The sequence below is a fragment of the Rhopalosiphum padi genome, chromosome 2 (genome assembly GCF_020882245.1).
Source record: "Rhopalosiphum padi isolate XX-2018 chromosome 2, ASM2088224v1, whole genome shotgun sequence".
Lineage (NCBI taxonomy): Eukaryota > Metazoa > Arthropoda > Insecta > Hemiptera > Aphididae > Rhopalosiphum > Rhopalosiphum padi.
In genome coordinates this window covers 58,739,488-58,756,787 of record NC_083598.1, presented here as the reverse complement: position 1 = coordinate 58,756,787, position 17,300 = coordinate 58,739,488, and the positions used below count along the sequence as shown (strand labels likewise).

General features: G+C 27.4%; 1 protein-coding gene across 3 annotated transcripts; it reads right to left on the bottom strand.

Moving 5' to 3' along the window:
- Positions 1-5,466: 5,466 nt before the first annotated feature.
- On the bottom strand, positions 5,467-17,300 carry LOC132920493 (transcription factor E2F6-like). Of its 3 annotated transcripts, none has more exons than XM_060982927.1 (10): positions 16,809-17,300; positions 13,806-13,917; positions 12,193-12,314; positions 10,304-10,433; positions 9,991-10,213; positions 9,799-9,899; positions 9,381-9,538; positions 8,865-8,981; positions 8,594-8,804; positions 5,467-6,669 (listed from the first exon to the last, which is right to left on the bottom strand). In XM_060982927.1, the coding sequence occupies exons 2-10, from the start codon at positions 13,879-13,881 to the stop codon at positions 6,545-6,547; spliced, it is 1,263 nt and encodes a 420-aa protein (XP_060838910.1). In that variant the 5' UTR covers positions 13,882-13,917; positions 16,809-17,300; the 3' UTR covers positions 5,467-6,544. The 3 variants fall into 3 exon arrangements, with proteins under 3 accessions (XP_060838910.1, XP_060838908.1, XP_060838909.1); XM_060982925.1 differs by having other exon boundaries at positions 9,991-10,216; positions 16,809-17,299; XM_060982926.1 differs by lacking the exon at positions 16,809-17,300 and adding an exon at positions 16,240-16,690 and having other exon boundaries at positions 9,991-10,216.

Here is a 17,300-nt window from a genome sequence, read left to right as displayed (position 1 = left end):
AAAGCAACAAATATGTACCTAATGTAAAATAATATACATATTTTTTATTTGTTTTATTTGTTTTTTTTTTTGTTAATATAATAATTATTTTTGCGTATGGACCTATTAGATAGCCGCAACTTAAGATCGAAAGAGCCGTAGATTTCCGATCCTTGCAGGGCTAATACGTTGAACGGAACGCCGCCCTACCTTTTAAAATAATTATAACTGCTGTAAGTAGATATTATCTAAAAACTTACCACTAGGTACAGGCCTCGGATAAACCGTGTTTTTGAAAAATCCCTGTATATAAGTTTTTGCGGTGAATGAGTTATTGTATTTCAATTTCGAAACTTCACTTGTATTGTCACTTGTCAGGTACCTATGTTGACGAAATAATATACGCGCAATAAAACGCAAAATATTCTTTTTTATATAGCCCACGAAGCCACGTCAATTTTAGATGATTTTTTCGTAAAAACTAATTTTACGTTGTTTTATTTACGATACAGTTACAAATATAGGCTAGAACGTCGCCCTACATTTTAAAACAATTATAATTGCGATTATCAAAAAATAAACTCGTTCGATTTTAAAAATATTTAAAAAATAATTATAAACACATTGAAAACACTAAAAACATTACAACACACGTCACACAATTATTGTAGTGTTGTACGGTATATTAGGGGAAATCCCCCCTCCCATAGGTACGCTACTGTTATAGACCTGGTTTATACTACAAATCAAGGCTTTGCATCGGAATCATTTTTCGGGTTTTGGGTTTTAGGTGTTAAAAAAAATTCGGTTATAGAATTCGATTCGGGTGTTTCAGGTTAACAAACTTTTCTGGTTACGGGTAAATAATAAATATTAATGTAACGGTTAAATTACGGTTAATTTGGGTGTTAAAGTACCCAAGTTTTATATCAATTAACATGAAATTTTCTATAAATTTGATGTAATAATTTTATTTTATTTTTAAAGCAAACATAATAAAAATATATATAAACTTACCATTAATCAGTCATTTTTCACTGATATAGCACTCATTTTTTTATATTTAATAATAATTCAGGTTTCGAGTTAACCCAAACATTAATTCTGGTTTTTGGTTAATTTGAGTGTTAATTTTTTAATTGGGTGTTGTATAATACGAGTTTGGGTTTTGCAATTTATTCGGGTTACGTTCGGGTGCAAAGCCCTGCTATAAATTCAAAAACCGTATAAATTCTTGGTCACGAGTAGATCATAAAAATATATAGATCAATGTTTAAATCACCGCCAAAAATGACCGATATTCGATGGCTATATGTAGGTAGTAAGAGATTTTATTAACAGCCTTACGCGAAGTCGGTAGTCGATTACAGTAAAAAAAAGACTTTGTTCTCTCTATCTTAAATAATACTTTATATTAATAGTAGTTAGTATCATAAAATATAAAATTAATTTATTAAAAATGATTAAATATTTAATCTTATGTAACTGATGATGATTTAAAAATAGAAACTGGTCTTAAATATTAGTAGGTACACTTTGAAGCATAATAATCCATAAAAGTGATAAATGTATTTATATTTATTAATTTATCAGGTAAACGATATAGCATTACACATACTACATACGCACGGTAATATCAAAAAATATAAAATATATGATTAAACGTGGAATTTGCAGTGATTTAGACAAACGTTGCTGCTGATGAGAAGACAGAAGAGTGTAAAAAATAATAATGTTGGGATACAGAGAGACGTAAAACAATTTACGTTTGGATACAGATCCGTATAACTGCCGAGAAAAACCAATTAATATATAAGTAATATATCAAGGCCACGGGCCACGGCTATAAGCGGTACCGCGGTATGAAAGCTATTGCATATCGGTAGGTACAGCAGCCCAGCAGGGCTGTAGTGCTGACTGTGATTGACTGAAGCTGGTGACTGAAAACGTCAGTATAGTGTCGATTCAGCAGTTTCCGAGTACCGCGGGCCGTTCCAAGGTTTATATAGTCATATAGATAATGGGTATTACTATAAATCTTGGTACCGATCCAGGAGTTTCCGGGTATCTTGCAGGTCTACGACATCAGTGGTGACCGGATACAGACGCGGGTGATGGGTGATATTGGGTATCAGTATCTGTTTGGTGATCGGCTCTTTTACGTCTTGCAATCCCAGCGGACGAGTAATGCGGTGATCATCGATTTGTAGCAATTTACTTGCGCATCATCACCAGTACAGGCAGTACAATATCGCTACTATTTCCGCTCACATCACATAAAATTTATAAGCGTAGCTATTGTAGCATTTTTCCGTTACGTACTATCCACTAAAATAAATATTGAGATGACCTTGATTTTCCGTATACACGTATACTTTGAAAATGCTCTCATCTATGTACCACAGTAATACATTGATTTTCTTTATTCATTACTTTTTAATTAATTTAATGAGGTAACACCTTCGAAGGATCATGTTGTAGTTGTACAGATCGACTAAACAAAAAATAAATGAATACTTTGACTAAAAATTAAGAAATGTCTTAAAACTACCAAATTACCCAATTTATAGTCTATAGTTAGGGGTGGGCAACTAGCGGCGCGCGCTACATTTTCAAATTACATCATACAATTTCCAAGTTAATCGTCGATACTCTATGCTAAATTACAATGCATAGGTATTTTGAATGACCTTTTTTTTGCTCTCTATAGTCTGGCGCTCTAAATTTTAATTTTCTAAAAATTGGCCCTCTAATAACTTTCAGTAGCCTATCCCTGGTCTATACTATAGAGTATAGACCCTATAGGATATATTTATAGCATAAGTAGGTAGTATTTTATGCAACAAGTTAGAAGTACCTAATTTGGTGTCCGATAAAACAGGCCTTAATAGTTAGTAGGTACTTAATATATAATATGTACCTATGTTTTTGATATCTTGTTTTATTAAAATCTCATCAGCGGTTATTTCATTGTTCCATTTCGAACGTTCTCAATCGTACGCTAAAAAAAGGTCGAACGTTCTCAATCGTATTATAGCCCTCACCATCGTTTAAATGACCATCACATTTAAATATTGTACTAAAAAAATACCGATTGTAAATTTTTCTTCAAATCTTATGGGTATAAACCATATTATGATGCTAGGAAAAAAGTCTCAGAAAGTCTCAAAGAAAAAAAGTACAAATTAGAAAATTTTAAATAAAACTTATATAGGTAATCACTCTATATAATATTTTATGATATAATAAGCTTTTATAATCACTCTGTATAATATGTAGTTTGGTGTAAAATACCAAAAATAAAATGATAAAATCTACTATTTACTTAATATTATACATTTTATAGACTTATAGTTTCTACCTAATAAACGTTAGATAACCTAAGTATAACCTAACTTAGGTTGATGTGGAAAGTCGTAGATAAAACAATGATGAAGTTAATAAAAATGATAATTTTTGGTTTTCAGTTTTTACCTACGGGATTTACATATATAAATTATAGGCGGTTAGAGCGTGATAATAAAATTAAATACGGTGATCTCTTGTATAGTACAATATTAATACAGTATAGTGCAGTAGGTCACTTGAAGAATTTTTAAAAGCTTTAGCTCAAAATATTAAGTTAAAGGCTTAAAGTTTACCTACAGTTTTAATTAAAATATTTCAATTTGTATTTTTTTCTGTTCCCCATAATATATAATATATATCATATTTGGTATTTCTTAATCCTTTTAAATTTTTCAAAGGAACAGTATGGACAAATTTTTAGGTGTTACCCATGGTTCATTTTCTTAATAAATTAAAACGTGTACTGTGTACCATAATCTAATATCTATATTTAATCATTATCATGTTTTTCCACTATAGAGGATAGTAATAAATTACCATTTTAGTTATAAAAAGTTGGTCGTAAGTCGTAACACTTGTATTATTTTTGTTCGCATATTTTATTGAGATTCTCAATTCTCAATAGTAATTTAAATAATTTAATTCTTAGTCGAATTCGATAACGTAGGGATCAAAATGATTTTATTCATTTACCAATATTGGGTTTAAATAAATATTATTTTTATTTAAAAAAAATAATAAAATTGAATCTTGCTTGTTTCCCTACTTTTCCCGCTCGTTGAAATAAAAACCAAAATATCTAAAAATATAACACTATCGTAAATCAACTGCCGTCAAATAAAAAATATAATAATTACGGTAATAATAAGACGCCACTATAGTTCTGCAATTTGCAGTATGAATTACGATCATACGACAAATTATATAATCTTATCTGTTATCATAGGTACTGTACCGTCTGTCATACACTCACACTGTCGTACTGACAATAATGTGTACCTGCAGCCTTGCTGAATTATAGATGTCGAATTGTCGAGCGTCTGATGCTACTTGTACAGGTAACAAAAATCAAAAGAAAATATAGTAATATAGAGAAAATACAATTTGTTTGTCTCAAATTATGTGTGGATACCTAATCATTAGAAATTCTACAAAGCTGTTCTAAACTCACGACTGATTCAATAATATATTATTATTTTAATTATTATGGGTTAATAATTGTAATTACAGGATTCAAATAAAGAAGAAATATTAAGTGCATTATCAATAGCAAATTTAAAAATATGTATCAATAAATAATAATATATAATCGAAGCAATTCAAAGGCCCCAAAGGCTAAAATTTTTGTTTTTATTTTAATTCATGAATAATATACCTAATAAAGTTATAGTCCATAAGACTAAAAATGTAATGTTATAAACTATCTTTTCATAAATTCAATAAATAACCTGTCCATTAAATAATCAGTGACTATTAGGTCAGTATAAACTAAACAATAATGTTGTTTTAAATTTATTAAAATAAAACTATAAATCAAAAATGTCTATTGTATATTAATAATTATACTAAAATAATAATAATAAATACATAAATTACATTGGCATGTTAATGTCCTAAAAAAATTATAATAATAATAATAATAATAATAATAAAATAATAATAATAATACAGAAGAAAAATACCAAAAAAAAAGGTAAGTTTTATTAAAGATATTATCTGAAAATAAAATAATTATTCTTGCAAATGATTCATTCAAATATATTTCAAAGTTACCAATTCACGGAAAATATATGTAACAACAATAAGACTTAAAGAGATTGTGAAATTTAGATTAAAGCAATTGAAGATTAATTAGCTAAAAGTGCATGGTAAAATGCAGTTGGACGAACATTTGATTAATACAAAAATCAAGACCAATTTTATTGGTTGTAGAATACAATTATAATAAAACTATTAAAAAGTAAACTAAAAACTATGTTGTATACGAGTGATTCTCAACTTAGGAAGGGAAGACAATCCCTTTGGTGATCGCTAGTTGATTATTTAGGGTTGCCAACACATTATTTCAAGGTGTTTCAAAAAATAGAATTTATATTTTATAATTTAGGGGTCATAACTTAAAGTGTTGAATTACTGATATTTACAGTATTTTATAATATTTATTCATTCAAAACAACTTATATATAAGATATAAAATTGGTTGATCTTGAGTAACTAAATTTCACAACTATGTAAGAACATTATCGCGATATTGGTTTTGTTACACACACTACACATTTTTAAACGATGAAAAACTAACTTGTTGTGTTAAAGTAAATTTTAATCCAAAATGGATATCAGGTATAACGTAGTGAATTATTTGATTGAGATCGCCGAATTGGGTATAGATCATGAAGAGGAAAAAAATACATTGTCTCAATATATGAGTATATAAAAAAAAAATTGAGTACTTACATAAAGGTAAATTTACATAATTATTAATTTGGAATAATAATTCTAATTTTTACTTAATCACTATAGGTAGATTCTAAATCTAAAAGTAATAAAATATACAATTTATATTTTAGACATTTTAATATACAGAAATTGATGATTTTATAATACACGGTGTGTTTCAGTTCTGGATGTCGAGCATACCCATTCCTTGTACAACAGTTTTGTTTTAAGGGAAAGCTCAAAATTTATTTTTAACAAATTAAAGGCACTAAATAGCATAAAATATAGTTTTCTCTTTTAAAAATAGCGTAAATTTAGCAGTTTTAATAACTAGTAAATAAACAACCAAAAATTGCACATTAACAAAAAGAACATAAAACAGAAATAAAATTGGTTAAACAAAATAAATAATAATTTGAACACATTTTCATAACCATATTTTTAATTTCTAATAAATGGTATTTGAAAATACTTTTTTTTTTGTACCTTGATATCAAATAATTATGTCCAAAAAATAAAAATAGAATGGAAACTAAAATAAAAACATAATACGTAATAAAATTAATGGTTTTTAAATAATAGTTATACTAGGAAATTTAATTTGGGATAAACTAAAATTCAGTTTTTAAAAAATATGAAATAAAAAATTATTTTAATTAAATAGACATACCAAATGGTAAGTAAATAAAAGAATTGTTATACAAGGGAGGAAAAATGAAGGCTTACAATTTGAAAAAAATACACACATTTATATATATATATATACTAAGTATTAGCCTATTTATAACCTGAAGCCAAACAAGTCACCAAGACCCTCATCAGAATCCAGACAGTAGTTGTAGTCATCTTCGTTTGGAGGTTCAAGCATCAAGAAAGGTTCGCAAGATATTTCAAATGTATCTTTGGCTAAAAAATATAACAATAAGTGACTACAAATTATGAAAAAAATTATTCAATAAAAGCAACTAACTTCATGCAATTATGAAAGAAGAAAAAGCTTAAAAATTTTAGGAACAATACTAAGCTAACAAGAAACACTTTTTCATTGTAAATTCAAATATAAATACATTATTACAATTTTACTATTAAAATGAGAAACAAATTTACTTCTGTAATTTTAACAAATATCAAGATGAAATATTGGTTGATAAAAAAAAAAGCATTACATATTTATGAGTACATACTACTTATAATTTATGAAACATGTATTTATATAAATAGTAAATATCCTCATGAACATAATATTAATATGTTAATGTTTAACATTTTAATATAAAGCTAATATTAACATACATAATTATTAAAATTTTCATTAGCTGCTTCACTGGACCATAATTTGAATTAAGTAGATGCACATCCATCATTAATTTTAGTTAAGTACAATATTTCACGTTACACACAACATAATGTGTTTATGTGGTGTATGAAGAAGCGCCGATTGTACATAAGGCAAAAGCAGATAACACACCAGGCGACAGCTGAATTCCATGGTGCTACAAGACATACATTACATGCGGCACTCGTAAAATTCAGCTGACGACTGACATGACTGTTTTTTCCCTACAGCAGTATACCCGAAGCAATGGCGATTTTTATTATTTTTCGGATAATGTGGATGAGCAAAAATATAACTACACAGTACACGGTATAATTTTGAATCCCGAAAAGTTATAACAGGGTTATAGTATTATTATAAGATTAAAAAAGCAAAAAGTATATAATACAAGACAAGGTTAGGTAAAATAACAAATAAGCAAAAAAAATAAAATAATTTTTTTAGTATTATTAATAATAAAATAAAAACTTTGTACAACAAAATTATATTTTATTACTTTTTAAGTATCATTGAGATTTTTTTAATTTGTTTGATATATATGAACATTATTATCAAGTCTAAATACATTCAAATAAACAAAATTTTTATTTTGTTAAAATTGAAATCTGAAATTAACCCACAAGTCATATACAAAAAAAAAATAAACATTAACTACCAAAAAAAAAAAAAATAATAATAATAATAATATATTATATATTATATTATGTATTATAAATAATATGATTTATCTTGCAATATTAGTTAAGTGGTAAAAAGTTATGAAAACATTTTTGAAAGTGGCAATATATTATAATGCATTTTTTAAGTAAAAAGTATGCTTTATCTTGCACAAATTCCAAACATGATGTATATATATTTACATACTAAACATATGCTTAGAATATACTGATGAACTAAATATAAATTAGTATTATAACGTACATATATATTATTTAACTAAAACATATTACCAATATTGCCACTTTTCATTTTCTAAAATATTAGCAATCAATCATTCAAATTAAATGCTACTAACCAATGAGAATATACAACAAACTTTATGATAAGTTCTATTTAGTAATATTTTACATAAAAAAGGTATTGGTAGATATTACATGTTTTCAATAAATATTACAAATGATGAGAAAAAGTATTATATATATAATATTATTGTAAATTAAGTTGTAAATGAATATCAATAAAAAAACAAAAACAAAACAAAATTAACTACTGGTAAACCAATAAACATGATCAACAATTAAGCATTTAGAATAACATTCCATCATGCATCATACTATTAATCATTTAAATAGTTAAGAAGAAAATGGAAACCAAATATAAAAGCTAGTATATAGTATTAAGAAGATTAAATAAATATTAGTTTGAACTGAATAAAAAAGTAGAAGAAATTATAAGCGAGAAACAGTAACAATTTGGAACTTCATGGCCATATCATGCATAAACCAGGATGTGCGTGTAAAACGTAACGTGGTATATGTGTAATAATTTGCATACCGGAACCACTTGTACTGGGTATATACTGCTGATCATCCAACGGCTCTTCCTTGAATTTTCTTATCGTTGTATTCTCTACATTCTCTACAGTTTCTGATTTAATGATTTCCATTTTGTATTTATGTGACAAGTAAGTTGGTGACTGTTGAATAACTGATAATTTTTGAGGCGATTTTATAACCGTATTGCCAGTTGATGAATTTTTGGCACTCTAGAAAAATTTAAAATTAATTCCTATGCACGTTGAAACATTAATAACAACAACATTTACCTGAGATGTATACGGCCTTAACTGACTTTGTGGTTGGTGTGAAGTTGTATTGGTATTATACTCAGGACATAAGAACACCTCTATTTCTCCAGTGTTACTTTTCATATACATCTTTTGCTATGTAAAAAAATTAATATTTTAATATAAATTATATAATTACAGAAGAGTATTGGTTGGAGAGTAAAAGGTAAATGGTAGAAAAGTACATTATTTTATTAATTGTTTTATTCTTTTAAATTCTATAGTAACACCACCACCACCAAAACAGAGCCATCAAATTTAATCATAAATATTATTGATATGTTAATATATTGCCTGCTGAAAATATTTACAGAGGATAAAAATATATTATAATTATTTTTTTTTTTTAAAAGACATTTAAGAATTAAGGAGGCAGCAACAAGTTTGTTTTTTGACTGATTTACTAGCACAAAGAAAACAATTTTTGGGATACATTTTTCAAAAATATGGAGTATACTCAAAACATCCCTGTGTATTCAATGTTTTTATACTTACATCTCCATCAATGTGATCTTGAGGTACTTGTAATTCAGTTTCTGGAGGGGCTTTAACAACCAAAACAGTCTTTTGTCTGAATGATTCAATAGACCTAATATCTTGATAAGTTACATATCCAAATCTCTTATCTTCTGTCAATTGCTTTATATCTCGTTCTATAAAAAAAATTGTTAATATAAAATATTTTATCATAGGTATATACAGTAATGAAAGTATAAAATTATACTAATTAAAATCTAAAATACTTTATTAAGACATTTATAAAATAATTTAACTAATTATAAATATATAAATAAAAATCTACAGTACTTCATATAGATGCATCATAAAATGATACAATACATGATTACCCAATAGGTAATAATAAATAATGATTATGAGAATTTAAATACTGTTTTAATTATATAAATCATACCAGTATTTAAAATCAAATTATCTAATTCTTCTTCTTTGGCTTTCATTTTTTCTAAGTCTTGTTGAACATTATTCTTGTCTGACCCATATGCATTTCCACCTCTGAAAAAAGTTGTTTAGCTCATAAATAAAAACACTACTTTAAAGTCTAAAAGCATATATTTATTAATATATATTTTTTTGTATAACTTACTTCCATTGAATATTGTTTTTGGATTTTTTTTCCAAAATTCCAATACCTTCTAAAACATTGGTTATATCATAAATTCTTCGTTTTTGTACATCTAACTTTTCTGATGCTATATTTAAATCAACAACACCATCTGTAGAATTTTCAAGCAGACCAATAAATTTTTTAGTCAACAAGCCTAAAGAGGTATCATAACGTGTTGGACGTTCAGAACACTTCTTTCCTGCTACTAAAATAATAAACATTGTACAATAATTATTACTTATATTTATTAAAATTACATTTGAACAAATTAAAATCTACATATTATTCTAACCATTTTGAGCAGGACTAGGTTCACTACCAGCACTTGAACTAGACCATTTTCTCATTCGCTTAGCTGTCAAAGGTGTAACATCATCATATCCAAAATTATGTGACTCTAAATTTAATCTTCGTTTTACACCCTTAAACAAAAAATACTTAAATAAATAATAATTATGATACAAGTTTGAATTTTGAAATATACAGGGAAATGTGTAAAATAAAATATATACAGGACCAATTGATTTACTTCCTTAAATATTTTTATCACTCGTATATTTTACTAGTTATGTACAAAATATCTGAAGTAAAAATAAACCTTATTTCTGTATAAACTTGTTCATAAAATATTAGTCATTTTTAAGTTAAATACTTTATAAAATTTTTTAGTAAAAATATAAGTTTACAATTATAAACATTAAGTACTTTTTTTTACATATGACTTACAATAGGGTCTAGGACTTTTCGGCGCTGCCATTTCGGCGATGCCGATTCGGCGAAAATGACAAAACACATGTTATAGTGAAAATTTCTTTTAGTACAATATTATGTGTAATTAAAAAAAATATTAAGTTATTTTAATAAGTACTTTTATTAAGTACTAAATTTATAAAATACAAGTTCAACGACATTCATGACTATAAAAATAGTATAATAATAGTGTATAGTAATAATTAGAATTGGGATTTTAGTACAAAATAATACACATATAACTTATAGTCAGTTATTTCGATAACAATTTTATCATAGCTAGTAGTAATAGTAGCCAATTAGTACGTCCAGAACTAAACAACTAATAAATACAAAAGTAACAATACTATAAAAATAAAATATATAATTTTTTTTCCAATTTTTTAGTTATTATAATAAATATAATTTAAATGCAATTTTATAGTGCATTTATTTATTTTTTTATTCTTATACTTTATTTTCATTATAACATGTATTTTGTCATTATCGCCGAATCGGCAGCATCGAAAATATCTATCGCCGAAATGGCAGCGCCGAAAAGTCCCATTCCCCTTACAATAGGTATTATAATATGGTTGTTTAATGTAAAGATGGTAATAAAATGTATTATAAGCTTTTTGAAAAATTGTTGAGGTTTAAATTTTCAATTTATTAATACAAATTTTTTGAATAAATATTGTAGATATTGAAAAGATTATTTCCATATAATAAAAGTTGGTTAAACTAACAAATTCATTTAAGTTGCATAAATAAATAGATACATAGAAAATATATAAAAATCAAAAATAAATGGTAGTTTATGATCTTAAACAATGATCTTTGCATAAGTTATAAATCCAATTTGACTTTAATATAATAGATATTTTAAACTCCCTTCTTGGGATAAATTACTATTAACAAACTAAATGTTTATAATTATTATGCTTTGAAATAATTTTTAAATAATAAATTGGTTATTAGTGAATTAGTAAAGGGCATGAACACATTTTTACCATAATTTTCTAATACACATATTTGATATTTTAAATACTTAATCAAATTTCTTAAAAATAAAAACAAATTATACATTTTAAATTTTAAATTTCAAATGTACAATAATATTATAAAAATAAAACTAGATATTTATTTGTGTAGAAAAAGAAGTAAAAACTCTAATTGCCCAAAAATATTTTGTTTATTTTAAAATTAAATAAAAATAAATAATTATGAGCAAATTTTATACATATACCTAATAGCTTTGTACTTATTGGATATGCATAAATGTGGTTTGCGAAATTTTAAAATTAAAATTATTTAGGTAGAGGTAGTTATCTTTTTTTATTCATTTATGTTATTCTGATTAAATTTTGTTGTATTTATTAAATAAAGTATCATTCAATATAAAAATAAAAAAGTATCATGATCTTTAAGGTCAAAATCTATAATGCTTACTTGTGACTTTGTTAATGGTGATGTAAGAGGATTTGGAATGATTTGATTTTGTGGTGTCATACCATATTCATGATCAAGCAAATGATATGGTGATGGTGTTAAAAAAGTTGTCATATTTGGATCTGTAAAATAAGATATTATTTGTATTTAAATGATATCATAAAAAAGAACCATTGACAATCAATAAAACTAAAATTAAATTAAGACATGAAAATAATATTAATATTAACATTATTAAGTCAAACAATTTTAAGAATCTATTTAAAATTTTAAAATCATTAGGTAATATAAATATAAATATTAGCGGATTATTTATAAACATATAAAATACATAAATTATATAAGTAAAATATAATGAATAATATTAATAAAAAGTACATATTTAAATAATAATTACATTGTTATAATAATTTAACTGTACTTTGAATGGAACGCTTTTAGTCTCATTTTTAATATATAGTCAGGGTCTGCCTGGGTACCTGAAGGCCAGGCAGGAATTATTTTATACTGTATTTTGGGGTTACACAGTACAAGGACCCAGGAACTATAATACGACAAAGGCCCGGGCAGGAATTCCGACCCTCTGGCCAACCCTGTATATAGTCCCATTTTAATCCTGTTACCTCCATATTATTATACTTCTATGTATGTATATAAAACAAAATCCTGTATACAAAAATTAAAATACAATATATTTTTTTTACTGTTTTGTATCGAGTTATTGAAGACAGAGTTAATGGTTATAAATAACATTTTTTGTATAATAAACATCGAGTGTCGACCAAAAGTTGTCAACAATATTCATTATTGACGTATAACACAATGTAACTCCTTTCAACAAAGGTTACTCTTTAACAAACATAACAGAAAAACTGTTAATCTCCAAAATATTATTAAACAATTTTTGTGGATTTTTTGTAGAGTTGAGCCAGTTTTTTAAACATAAATATGGTCACACTATAATTATTTTATAGGTATATGCATTATACAATAAAACCCCACAAAATCTAGTATTATAACTAAGTTGTTATTACATAGATGAACAATTATTTAACTTGAATACATGATCATCATTAACCACCAAAAATATATCTTTTTTATTTTAGAAAATAATTAATAGACAATGAATTAGTTATGTTCATAAGTTAAAGTAATGTTTGAGAACCTTTTTTATTGTGGCTACATAACTAAGCTAGTATTAATTATTGATCAATTGTACATATTAAATACAAAGAAATAGTACTTGATAACAAACTAAACATTTAAAATTAAAAAAAAATCAGAAATATTGATAAGTAATCTAAATTAATTGGTATCTAAATAATTATGTTAATGCTTTAAAAATAAACAACAACTACTGTTTAATAAATGAATACCTATATTGTTATAAATATATAGTTTTTGTATTACATAGAACATAATTACCAATACATAAAATATTAAAATAGGGTCTACCAAAAATGAGCAGATAAACTTAGTACCAACATATGATTTAAAACTATAATTAAGCAGATATCGATTTTATACAGTGACTAAGTTAATATTAGTACTTACTAAGTGAAATATAAGTAATTAAAAATAATGTTAAGAATATGAGCTTAAAAATCACGCACCTAATTTTATTATTGCTGTATTTGGAGTAGAAGATCCATCCTCGTCCAGATTCAACATCCTGCATGCTTTTGACATTTTGATACAATAAACTGATTTCAAAAACTGTTAAACCTAAAAATAAAAATGAAATATTGCTATAAAAATACCGATTAATTTTTTTAGTTTTTATAATATAATATAGGTACTAAACATAAAATCTTATATTATATTATACATTAACTTGATAAGTCCTTAGATATGCAAAGGATACCGGGAGAGAAGCTTTATAGTATTAACTTTACAAACTTTAACAGGGTAAAAATAAAATGTATTCTTTTATACCATGGATCCTTAATATTTAAGTAACATCTTCAGTAGACTAGTTTCATTTAGTACCTAAATATATTTAAGGGAAGTAATGCTAAAATATTTTCCCCTCACAAAGGAGGTTAATAAAAAAAAAAAAAAGAAAAAAATACTAAGTATATTTATCAAGTTATTGGTATCTACCTACATAATTTTTAATAAATTAATTTGTTTTATAAAGTATAAATAGGTACCTAATTAAAATAAATAAATAAAATAACACTACCTACCTATTAAGATATTACAAAAAGGAAATGGAATGATCAAACAAAATTAAGTATTAAAAATGTGTTTAGCCAAAGTCATAATCCTGAATGTGATTCAAACAAAATAATATTTATAAGTATGTAAAAAAAATGAATAATTTTTCAATAGTATTTAAATTAAATTTTCATACAATTTCCATCCCATTATAATAATAATATATTTACATAATATAAATTATTATAATAGTACATTATTGGAACAACATTAATACTGAAATTAAATATAATATATTCTTCCCAAAAATAACTTAATAAAAAATAAAGCTAATATATTATATTATAATTTAATTAAAAATACAGAATGAATCTTAAAACCTCCAAATGTTCAATTAAAAACCCCAATAAATTCAAAAGAAAATTTACTACGCATGAAAGGAATCAAAATAGTTGAGAATTTTGTAAATATATATTATTCAAGAGCTTAGAGAATTGATCTATTAAATCTATTTCAAGGTAAATATCCTACATACAATAAGCTAGGTGCCTACAGTAACTATTTACCTTGTTTATTAAAATTTAATTAATGTAATTAATTTAGGTATTTAAAGAAATATCAAGAATTTAAAATAATTTTAATACTAGGGAATAGCATAAGCATAAAAAAATTAACAAATACCTAATATTAGGCGCGAATACAAGGGAGGTTGTGGGGCTTCCTTAGGTACCTACTTAAAATATTTCAAAACTTAAACTTAATGCCTATGCTTTTATATGCTTGAAGTAAATTTTTTACATTTATTCCACTCCTATTTAACCTATTTAATTTCTAGATCCATACCTGCCTAAAAAAATATTTATGTATATATATATCATGTATATAGAATATGTAGATATAGTCATAAATTGTAGGCATTTATCAATAACAATAACAATTAATTTAATTTATAATTTAAAGATTATACAAACACCTATTTGGTAACCTTTTTATACTATGCATAATGAAGTTTATAAGATAAGTATATCTATCTAGTTGATCATTTTACATGGTACAGAAATATATTTAATGTTTAAGAAGTTTTTAATCAAAAGGTGATTGTACCTCATTGACAATTTTTGGAGCTCAAACTTTGATTTTAAAGTTTAAATCCTATTAAATTCAAAAATACAATGAATAAGTACTTTTACTTTTGAATGAACATTTTTGATAAGTATCAATGTCTAACTTATTTATGAAGTTAAATACAGTAGTCTAACAGTCTCAGTAATCTGATATAAACCAAACCAAAGTATAGTAAAAATATTGAATTAAAAAAATTACCTAGGTATCAAAATAGTTAAAAAAACTACTGAACTATCATTATCTTTTTGTAATTATTTAAAAATATAAAAGGTGAACGATTAACTTGAAATGTCTGAATTGTCCTTAATTATTATTTGAGCAGATTTCCAAGAAAACTCTATTATCGAAGTTCAAAAATAATTATTTAAATATCTAAACAACTATAAATGATAAAATTTGATAATAGAATAATAAATTGTGTTTGTTAAGTGTCAGTTAAATTACCTGTATTGTGTCTACATCAAGTTCAACAGAACAACTACAAAGAAATAAAATTTGAAATTTCAACATGCCATACACCAAACAGTAGTTCAAAATACATCATGCAAGATTTGTCGACAGAATCAAATAGTAGTGTATTAGAGTGGAAGACAAACTAACACACTCGTAGACAATCCAGTTGATGTGTTGTAAAGAATGAAAAGATTGTATACAAGTCTGATAGAAGGAGATCAGCAAGCTATCTCCAGGCAAAAAAAAAATGTTTGCACTGTTGAATTATCGATGTGTACATTAGTGCTCGGATAATAACGAAAACATTACCGACTCGACGGATGGGGTGTCCGGTCTTCAGTGGACCCAAACACTATCGCTGATCTTAGGGGTGCTCTGTAGAGTGACGGGGCTACAGTCGGCTCGCGTGGCGACGGTGACTGGCGTCCGCCGAGTACATCTTATTTGGCGAACGGAGTGTGGCACGATAACAAGGTGGTGCGAATTCAAAAGTCCCGGAAACAAAGGGGATGAAGAGCCAGAGACGCTGTAACAGCGGCGCGGAGATACGCGGATATAGAGGTTATGTTTTGGCTGGCGCGCGCGCGACCGTACCAACGCACGAAACGCCGCGAACCGCCTGGCGCGCGGGACGAGCCGATGGGTAGGCGGGCTGTCAGACGGACGGGAGGGGCGGTGGAACTTTGGTTGGAAAACAAAAAAACCGACAATGGGACGCTGCCGAGTACGCGATACACGCGAGACTTTTCGAAACGGCGGTACGACGTCCGGTGAGCAACGGGAGGGGTGAGGCGACGGACGCGGTCCAGATGCCTGAGGCGCGGTGTCCGTTGCGCGGGAGTCTGTGGTACGCCGTTAAGCAGCCGCATTACACTTACCCCGGGAAATCGGCGACGACAAAACGCCGGTCAATGGTCAGCAGCGGTGGCGTTGACGGTGGTGCAGCGATCGCGTCCCATGTCATCGGCGCCTGAGGAGTTGGCTCGGCGGGCACACGGCTTACGGGTTACGGCCGAAACGCGAATGTCCAGTCGGCAATAAACAAGAAACAACACTGAACGACTGAACACAGTGAACAACCGAATTGCCGAACACACGCACACGTACACGGCACACACTCACACACATGCACACACGCGCGCGCGATGATTATGTGGCGGCTACGGCGGCGGCGGCTACGACGACGTACGCGAATAATACGTTACAGTGCGGCATTGGAAAAGTCGTAACTGCTCCGGTCCCGTGAACGCACCGGGGCCACGACGGTTGTAAAGTTATTTTGTTCCCTCGGGATTTTCTGGTGGACACGGGTTTTTTCGTAACGCCGCGGTGGAGCCTTTGTTTACGCGGTCCGACTCTGGTGGGGAGGG

What these genes read in the sequence shown, in the direction of transcription:
- LOC132920493 (XM_060982925.1), bottom strand. Translation starts at nt 13,881, where the DNA reads ATGTCAAAAGCATGCAGGATGTTGAATCTGGACGAGGATGGATCTTCT. An exon ending in TACAGCAATAATAAAATTAG is followed by an intron (nt 12,315 to 13,805) that starts GTGCGTGATTTT and finishes CTTATTTTACAG; the next exon opens with ATCCAAATATGACAACTTTT. An exon ending in CACCATTAACAAAGTCACAA is followed by an intron (nt 10,434 to 12,192) that starts GTAAGCATTATA and finishes TTTTTGTTTAAG; the next exon opens with GGTGTAAAACGAAGATTAAA.